The sequence below is a fragment of the Carassius auratus genome, unplaced genomic scaffold, assembly GCF_003368295.1.
Source record: "Carassius auratus strain Wakin unplaced genomic scaffold, ASM336829v1 scaf_tig00017341, whole genome shotgun sequence".
Classification (NCBI taxonomy): Eukaryota; Metazoa; Chordata; class Actinopteri; order Cypriniformes; family Cyprinidae; genus Carassius; species Carassius auratus.
In genome coordinates, this window is record NW_020524775.1 from 63,476 (window position 1) to 73,696 (window position 10,221).

Here is a 10,221-nt window from a genome sequence, read left to right on the forward strand (position 1 = left end):
CGAACTCCCGAGCTGACTCAAATGATTCGCGATCCCGCTACGAACTCCCGAACTGATTCAAATGATTCGCGATCCCCAAATTGACTCAAATGATTCGCGATCCCGCTCCGAACTCCCGAACTGACTCTAATGATTAGATATATATATATATCTAATGATATATATATATAAATTACTAAAAAAAAAAAGTAATGATTTCAGATTAAGTGAAGTCTAAATATAAAAAGGTTATTCGTGTGAATTAGATATACTGGCCCACTAAAATAACTAAAACTAAATAAAAACTGATAAAATCTGTATGGACATACATTTAAAAAAATAATAAAATAACAAATAAATAAATAAATAAATAAAAGAAATTAAAATGGAATGTATAAAAATAAAAACAGAATCAAAATATTAATAAAATTATAACAGTATATAAATGATACTAAAATATCACTGGCAATATTTACGTTTTTGTTGACATTTCTATTGCGAACATATATTTATTTTATATGGTGTCTACTTTGACAACATACTTGACTACGATTTGCAACTACGATACTTTTTGTTGCCATTTTATATTTCTTTATAGTGTAACAGAAGGAAAAATCTCTGTAAAATAATTCCAGTGCAATTTATCATTTATAAAATGTCCATACAAAAAAAAAAATTCCATTCCCATTCACTACACTAGTAACGTAAAGGGACAGCTCACCTTCAGATACTGTCCCCATTGACTTCCATAGTATGAAGAAGAAGAAAAAAACACTATGCAAGTCAATCATGACCAACTGAAGGTGAACCATCCTTTAAGGCCCTCCGCTGGTTAATCATCTAATAAGTGATGAGGTCAGGGCAAGTGTAACATTGTATTTTAAAGTCAATAAGAGCCTATTTCAGGAAAATGAAACATCAATGAAACACGCAAAAATCACATTCGAAACGGAAATATCCCTTGAGACAACTAACCCTGATCTTATTTAATACATATTCTCTCTCAAAGCCACATTTGATAGAAACAGCAAAGACTTGGATAACAGTGCATTATTTATAAGGGGTGATACAAAAAGTACATAATGATGCAGTATGATTTTAGTCCTCTGCTTGCCAAAAACAGAGAACGATGAGATTCACATGACATCTCTTCAAATATTGTCATGTTCTCAGCTCCAGGACAAACTCACTGCTGTTTATTTAGAGAATAACACACCGCTTTCTTAACAGCCAGCCGATATGCTCCACCAGTTTGATGTGCCGTGTGCTGATTCAGTGTTTGCTGTCCACATGCCCCAATGTGAAACAGAGGTTGTTTATGGGGGCTTACTGCAGCTGGCAAAACAAACACCTGTAGCATTGAGTTCACAACTCTAGATCTCTAGTTCACAACTCTGGAGTACGAGTGGTTTACGTTAGTATTGACATTCAATGACAGTTGCTCATCCGGTGAGGGACGCCCTGTATTCCACATCCATGCTGTAATTTCAGCTCAGGACAAACACTGGAGACTGGAGTCAAATGAACAATTTGTGATTTAGATGTTGCATGCATTGCATACTGTATATTGCTCTCTCTTTCAAAATAATAAATAAAAAGTTTGTGTAATACAGAATTAAACAGGGAAAAATATCTTAAAGGGGAGGGGGGGTGAAATGCTATTTGTCACAAGTTTCGGAAAGTTTTTTTAGAGTATGGCTCTGTGTGACGTTAGATGGAGCGGAATTTCCTTATATGGGTCCTGAGGCACTTCTGCCGGAAGAGCGCTCGCTCCCGTAGAGCACTGACTGAGAGCACAGACATTCACTGATCAGAGTGAGAGCATCGCGAAAAGTCACAAAAGGAGTGTGTTTTTGGTTGCCAGGGCAAGACAACCCTGCACAGATTACCAAAAAAAAAAAAAAAACAGCATTAAGGGACCAGTGGATGGAGTTTATTTTTACAGAGCATCAACGGAGTTGTGCAAGTGTTTGTGTTTGTTCCCTGCATTTCGAAGATGCTTGTTTTACAAACAAGGCCCAGTTTGACGACGGATTTGCACATCGTTTATTTCTTAAGAATAATGCAGTCCCAACGAAAAAGGGTCACGATCGTGTGTTGGAACCGCATGCGGTGAGTAAAACTGCTTCAAATATCTCTGTGTTGTTAACTTAGCTATCGGCGCGTAAACATATCAAGTAAACAACATGCGATGTTGTCATCAAACTGCACTTTCCACATGTACAGCTTACAACTTAAAAGACGACATAAAGTGGAACTTAGTCATTTTCCAAAACCGCTAAGCAAATATATACAGTTTCAGTACATACCACATAGAGACGCTGTTGTTGCTGCTGCTCTTGTTCAATTTCAGCCTCTGGATCTGATTCTGGATCATAAATATACGCTGAATCTGACTGTTAGCCATGGTTTGTTTTGGATGATGTTTTTTCCTCACGGTAATGTCACAGTTTCCAAACGCTCTCAACGCAAAAGCCTACTCGCGCTCGTGATTCTTTAGCTCCACCCACACGTCACGCCTCCAGCCGCTCGTGTTTTTCCGGGAAAAATCGGTACAGACTATCTTTCTCTTATGAATATAATGTTATGAAGGATGCAGTACTACTCTATAGGTACTCAAGATTAACAGGATATTGAGTGAAAACGAGCATTTCACCCCCCCCCCCCCCCCTTTAAAATAAGACAATCTAAAAACAAACTGCAACAGTTAAAAAAATTTATAAAATGTAAGATTTCATTTTAATCTGCCATTTTATTTAAGATCCAAGCCTTGGTTATGAAAGAATTCATGGAAAACCTGAATATGACCTGGAAAAGTTATGAGAATTAGTAAAATCTTATAAGAAAAACATAAATATATATACACATTTTTGTAGTTATATCAAGCTCTAAAATATTTTATTGGGTAGAAGTTGCTTAGAAATATTTTTTTGTGAGTAAAAAAGATTAATTTAACAATCACAAGTGACTAAAAAGTCATTTAAATTAATTTGTAATTAAAAAGAGGAAAACCTGAAGAATACTGAGTTACTGAAACTTCTGGAATTGTGGAAAATATAATTTTTTTAATAATTATTATATTTAAATATTTTGATACAATTTCAGTCTCTTTGGTTGAAAAAATAAAATAAAATTAGTGGAGAATATTAATTATAACTGTTTTAAGTATTGTCTTTGATAATGCGGTCTTTGGGATGAAAAAGAGCTTTTCAAGAGCCTCATATCCCCACAAAACATTTGAGCATATTTGTTTTTAAATTAAAATTCATCAAAACACTTATATGCGCAATGCAGTGCTACTGTCCGAGCTGTACGACTGCATCCTGGAGTAGTTGTACCCTACGAAGAGTGGATTCTGTGGCACAGGATGAAACGTGGATCCGGTGGTGAAAGTGTACGGATCACTGACAGTGCTTCCTTTAAAGTGTGTGGAAAGCTGAAGTGGGTAATGTCTGTTCCTGGGTACATACTGCATCACATTTTGGCCATAAGAGTTTGGATTCTGACCGTTCTGACTGTACACTAAAGACCCCGTGGCCATGGCCTGCATACTGTAGGGTGAATGTTGACCACTAGAGGGCGTAATAGCGTAGCTGAACACGGACACCGAAGGCTGTTGAATGGAAAGACTGTTGCTCTGGACCAAAGGCTGGTGTCTCATAGAGTTAAAGGTGTGGACGTGGTTTGAAATGGGTTTGTTAGCTGGTGGACGAGCATGAAATGAGACTGGTTTGGGATCAACACGACGACAAAGAAATATAACTCCAGACGCCAACAGAAAAGCACTAGTTACCCAACCGATATACAGCGCCTCTCCTAGTTCCCTGCGCTGGGCGTCAATCAGTAGAGGGTTGTAGAAGTCTCTAATGATGGTTTGGGCCGTCCAAGAGACAGGGATGATTATGCAGAAGGATGCTAAAATCTGCATTACCCCCGTGGCCATCATAATGAGGCGTTTGGCCCGCGGTTGATCCCTGAGACACAACGTGCAACGAAGGCCTACGAGAGACACAAGCAGCCCGACTCCAGACAGAGCCAGAGCACAACACGTCAACCCACGGGCCGCCTGCAGCTCCGGCGGCAGGAACAGCAGAGAGTCGTAGACTTTGCACTGCATGTGGATGTTGGCCTGTCTGAAGCACGTCATCCACAGACCCTCCCAGCGCGTCTCCATCACGATGATGTTCTCACCGATGAACGCCGTCACTTTCCACATGGGAAGACTCGTGACAGCCACCGTTCCGATCAGACCGATGATGCCCAGACACAGAGCGATGAGTTCACGCTTGCCCTGAACCATCACTGACTATGTCATCAGTTTTCCTAAAAGTAGAGGAACAGACATAATTGGTTTGGAAATTTACATGAGAGGTTTTTGGCACAGGATGCTTCTTCCATTTAATCGGTCAAGTGTTTAACAGCACTAGACTAATGCTTTTAAATGCAAACAGCATTAAGGCAATTTTTCACTTTTAAGAGCCACTGCCAAAATATCTACTGTAATAAATAGCTTTTATACACTATTTGGGATCTACAGTACTCTGCAATACTCACAACATTTGCTCTAAGATGCATGGTTTTGTATCTTTTGCTTGCTCTATTTTGCTTTAGTGTTCCAGTATCAATTTTAGAAACATTCCATTGCATTGCAAATATTGTAATGATTTTTAGTAGCCTAAATTAAGGTTTGTATTTAGCATGCATTAAATTGATCAATTTAGACTTTCATCATGTCACAAAATATATATTTTTAAATAAGTGCTGTTTCTTTAAAAATGTAGAATGATTCCCATACAAATCTGAAGCAGCACAAAAAATTTTCAACATTGATAATAATCAGAAATGTTTCTTCAGGAGCAAATCAGCATATTAGAATGATTTCTGAAGTATCATGTGACACTGAAGACTGTAATGATACTGAAAATTCAGCTGTGTATCACAGGCATAAATTACATTTTACAATAAATGTAATATAGACGATGGTTATTTTTCGATTGTTATAATATTTCACAATGTTACCATTGTTAACTGTGATTGGTATGGCTACTTTTGAATAGATAAAGATGCTTTCAGCCTCATGATGGTGTAGTTATTACCTCCACCAACAGGGTCTCTGGACCGATAAAAATCTTGACCTCTTGACCTTTTAAACAGAATTCACCATTTCCTTTAACATGCTCACTTTAATTTGCATCAAATTATGCTCAGTTTGGTTCTTAATCATATGTTTAATTCAGTTGTACAATACCTAAGGTTTTATTTTTTCTTCTGAAGAACATGTCCTGAATGAACGTCTCCTCAGATGACAGCAAACCACCCTGAACAAATGAATGAATCCACTCACCCTGTTCTGAACAAAGATAATCCTGTTGGCCAGCGATTTAATGTCCAAATCCAGAGGTCTCGAGTCTGTCAACAGGTGTGTTAGATGTAGTAAATGATGTTTCCAGATTAAACAGGACAGTGTGGTATTATATGCTTCAACAGCTTCATGTTAAACTTACTCTCTTTGTTGTGGGAAAGTGGCGTAGCTGTATTGTGATTGGTTGAGGATGATGAGGGTAAGTGGAGATGCTGATGGTGTGTTTACTGACCAGTGGTCATATATGCTGCCAACAAGGTCTTTCTCACATAAACAAACACTCTCTCAAATGAACAGATGACCTTGACTCACAAAGTTACACAACTCTCACACTTCAACACTAGAGAGAGCCGCTGCGCAAACCTGGTTACAGGTAAGTTAGCTCTGTCAGGGATGTTCAACTAGCCACTTAAGTGTCCTTTATTCACCTGTTAGGCAACGAAGAAATAAGCTATTTTATGTGAAGACTTCCTATTCATTAGGCGCTATAGATAAAGTGTAGTAAATGGTAAAATTTGGCTATTTGTGCTGCAAACCACAGTAATAAATTAAAATCATATGATGAGAAATACCAGTTTACAACATTAATCTGCATAAATAAATAGAAGTTAATGACACCGAAAGCATTGAACAAAAATGCCTGCGTCCTTTCTAACCTACAGTTTTGCTAACTATGTTTGGTTGCTGCTAAAAGCATTATCTGTTTTGGCTGTCATTATTGTCATTTATCATGCATACGTTATATCCAAAGCACAATGTGTAGTTTAGTTTCACCAATGACTTCAGTAATATTCTGGGTCACTTCTGCCTGGTGATGACCCACATATTTTGCATTAGTAACCTGAACTGATGCCGCCACGGTGCATATTACCTAATACCTCTGTTTTAAAACCTAGTGAGCTGTCTTGCTGTTTACTAGCCTAAAAACTCAGGTAGCTAACTTTAAAAAAAGAAGCATCCTCACTGAAACTGAACCACAGAAGTGAGTGATTTAGAACACTCAGCAACTTTTTGCTTCACATGAACAGTAATAAAATAGGACACAATTGATTTATGCTTAGCATATGTTTGACCAGTATTGTTTGGTATTAAATCAAATGCAAATTAATTTGATTTTTTTCTTCAATGAGCTCATCACAGTGCATTCTGGGATTGCATTCTTCTTGAAGGATGGCAACAAAAGAATCTCATCATACAATCTGCTGCCTACATTAAGTTTACATTTAAGCTGATGCACTCGATATTACAGCTCCCAGTGAAACAGGTCTCACACCTTACGTCTGTCTAAAAGTATGCAGTTAAAACTTTAAAGCTGCGTGTTCAGTTTTCATGTGTGGGTGTGTATTTCTCAGTTTTCACAGATAGTTTCCTGGTGCTGTTGTAGCTCTACTATACTAACAAGCAGCTCTTGTTTGACTCATTCTCTGGGTGTGTCTGTGTCAGAGACGCTCGAGACAATAGTCTTCTTACGTTTCACTGCGGCTTTGTTTATTTGAAGCTGCAGGGCATAAAGATCTTGAACGCACTGAGCTGAACTAAATCACCAAATTCAGCACCTGCCTGTAACTCAGACATGTGACTTTTTGAGGAAACATGTCCTCTGAAGCATATAGATGAACAGATTTCTTCTGAGAACTATTACTGTGTAAATACACAGCAGAAACCAGAACACAATCTTTGAAAACCACCTGTAAATGCAGAAAGATATGAGGAGGAATAGCAAATATCTTATGATTAAGGATATGTTTTACTGGTTTATTGAGTTAAATCATTGTATTGTGCTTTGATATTTACATAAAAAAACATAATATCTGAACATTAAACATGTATTTCCTTGTTTCTATTTTAGACAGCTTATAGATAACACAAAAATACCTCAAATGACATACGTTATGTACTTTTCAATGAATCATATAAATTTTTTTTTTATTTTTTACAATTCTTCATCTCAGTCAGTTCTCTTACTTGCATATTTAAAAAATGCCATTGAAACTATATTTAAATTCTGTCAAAAACATCCCCAAGAAATAAAAAGAAAAATATTAAATGTAGAACTAAACAAGTAGGACTTGTTACATTTAAAACATTTATTTATTTATTTTCATAACACCTCTGGTTAGAAGTCCATCTTTCCATCTCTCATTTACACCTACTTAGACATTTAAAAAGCCAAAGTATTCAAAAAACATTCCTAAGAATGAAACTGGAAAAAATAAAATGTAGGCTCAAGTTTGTTATATTTGAACACGGTTAAATATTTCCAAATAGTACTTATTATCTTTTGTAAAAAAAAAGAAAAAAAAACTTTCTTTAGAAGTCCTTTCCATCTCCTGCATAGATATGAGTAGAAATAACATCTAAATGTAGCCAAAAACATTCACAAGAATGAAATAATAAAATAAAATGAAATGCATGACTAAAAATCCTTTTTTTTTTTTTTTTACTTTTGGTTGTCCTGTCCATTTCTCTCTAACACACACACACACAAGCCTGTGAAATGTCCGGCTGGATTCAGAGATAAGCCACGGCGCTGCGGGCGGACGGATGTCGGGACGGTTGTATGAATGACTGCTGTCTGGAAGGCTGAATGAACGACTGCTGTCTGGACGGTTGATATGACTGCTCAATGAACGAAGGTGGCCCGGACGGGTGACTGTACACCGAGCGAGGCTGAGGGTGGTAGGCCACGGGTTGTGGCTGATAGGGCACATAAGGTGCGTTCCTGTTGTACATGTACCTCCGATCCGGGCCCTTGTCCAGAGGCCCGTTGCAGCAGGTGAATATGCACCCACCAGCGAATAAGAAGGCGGAAGACACCCAACCAATGTACAACGCTTCCCGAGTTCCCTACGCTGGGCGTCGATGAGCAAGGGGTTGTAGAAGTCCTGGATGATGGCGTGTCCGGTCCAGGAGACGGGGATGAGGCAGCAGAAGCAGCCCGCTAGGATCATGCAGCCAGCGATGATCAGAACCATCCGCTTGGCGCGGTCGTTCCCTTGAATGCATGCCGTGCACCTCATCCCAGCGATGGAGATAAGTAAACCCAGCCCCGGTCAACGCAACAGAGCAACACATGAGCCCCCGAGCGGCCTGGAGGTCCGGAGACAGAGCCAGCAAAGAGTCATACACCTTACATTGCATCCGAATGTTGGCCTGCCGGAAGCAGTTCATCCACAAGCCCTCGTAGCGGGTCTCCATCACGATGATGTTCTCCCCGATGAAGGGCCGTCACCCCGCCACATCGGCATCCCGGTGCTGGCCGCCACCCCGATGAGGCCGATCAGGCTCACGCACATTCCCACAATCTCCAGGGCACTGTTCGCCATGATTCCTGGAGCCTGAAGAGTGAGGACTGGTATCGACTGTGAGGTTTTGCATCCCGCTGGAATGGGAGCTGATAGGTGTTCACCTGTTCCCAGCCTCCGCCCTCTCGCTCAGGGGAGGGAGGGAACGCCAGGGCAGGTTGCTATGAAATCAAATCCCCCCGGCGAGTGTTTGTGTCTGGTTTTGTGTCACTGGGGGAGGAGGAGGAGCACGTAGCCATGTTGATGTTTGTTCAGCAGGCACCATTTTCTGGCAGGGATCTGGACTGCTGTCAATGTTTAACACCACTGGTGCTGCGGCTCATTAAACTGCTGTATGATATGTCCAGAAGAACATTTGTGAAGTCAGCTGATGCCTTAATGTGGATGTTTTACCTTTAGTTAAAGGTGAAATGTCTGTAATTTCTGTGGAACTTCATTATTTTTAGAATTCAGTTTGATGCTGAGTGGTTTCTAGCATGTTGCTCAATGGATGCTAGGGTGTTCTGAGGGAACATCAGAGCAGAGAGCAACCACATAACAACATGCTAAGTACCAGTCAGAGCATAGCAAACCCCATAGTAACATTCTAAAAAAACTTTGGAACCCCTCTGCAGCCGCATAGCAACCTTTATACCGTCGATCATTTTTGTAGTTCCATTTGATGTGGAGTGCTTTTTAGAATGTTGCTGTGCAGCTGCAAAGGGGTTTAAAATGTACTTAGAATGTTACTTTGAGGTCGTTACAGTGTTGCTATGCAGCTGCAAAGGGGTTCTACTTTTTGAATGTTTCTGTGCAGTTGCTAGGATGTTGCAATGCAGTTACTAAGAGGTTCTAAGAGGTTTCTAGTGTCTTAACAGCTACATTGTAACTGCTCAAAACACCTTAGCAGCTGCCATAGCAAAATCTTAGCAACCTTTGTGTATTTTGTAATTCTATTTAACGCCAAGTGTTTTTAGATGTTGCTATGCAGAACACCCTAACAATAACATAAGAACATCATGAAATTCCACTCAGAACATCTAGAAAATTTTGCACTATTCACCATTTTCTTCAGACAGTTTACAAAATCAAGCTCTGTGGTCTATTAGATGGGCTGACCTGTAACTGAATATTTTATTCATTTTTTATCAGCGAGAGCAGATAAGAATTTGGATCATAACATTGTTTTGCTGCGTTGACTTTTTCCGGTTACATCTAGGTCACTTTAGCTCTCACAAACACAGTCAGTGCTGGTGAATTTGCATTAGGGGTGTGATGCTTTGAGTTTACGGAGCAACAGAAGACAAACATACACTGGAAAACCACCTCGACTGGTTCGACCAGTGCCGCCAACACTGGGCTAAGAATAAAACAACAAAATGATGTCACCAATCTACAGTCCAGGAACGGAGTACATCCACAGTTCTTTTCACACATTTTATTTAATAACAATTAAAATCAAAACTAGTGGCTTTAAAAAATGGAAAAACAAAGCGGGAAACAAACACAATCATATGACAGAGTTAACATTAAGTCCCACATGTTGGTGTTCTTAATTTGAGCACATATTGCATATCATTTCTGTGCAAATTACAA

At 39.2% G+C, this 10,221-nt stretch overlaps 1 protein-coding gene and 1 pseudogene across 1 annotated transcript; both read right to left on the bottom strand.

Annotated features, from left to right (window-relative positions):
• Positions 1 to 3,070: 3,070 nt before the first annotated feature.
• Positions 3,071 to 5,429, bottom strand: LOC113075631 (claudin-8-like). The gene is made up of 2 exons (XM_026248312.1): positions 5,324 to 5,429; positions 3,071 to 4,302 (listed from the first exon to the last, which is right to left on the bottom strand). The coding sequence occupies exon 2, from the start codon at positions 4,277 to 4,279 to the stop codon at positions 3,257 to 3,259; it is 1,023 nt and encodes a 340-aa protein (XP_026104097.1). The 5' UTR covers positions 4,280 to 4,302; positions 5,324 to 5,429; the 3' UTR covers positions 3,071 to 3,256.
• Positions 5,430 to 7,408: 1,979 nt separating this feature from the next.
• On the bottom strand, positions 7,409 to 9,103 carry LOC113075630 (claudin-8-like; annotated as a pseudogene).
• Positions 9,104 to 10,221: the final 1,118 nt, after the last annotated feature.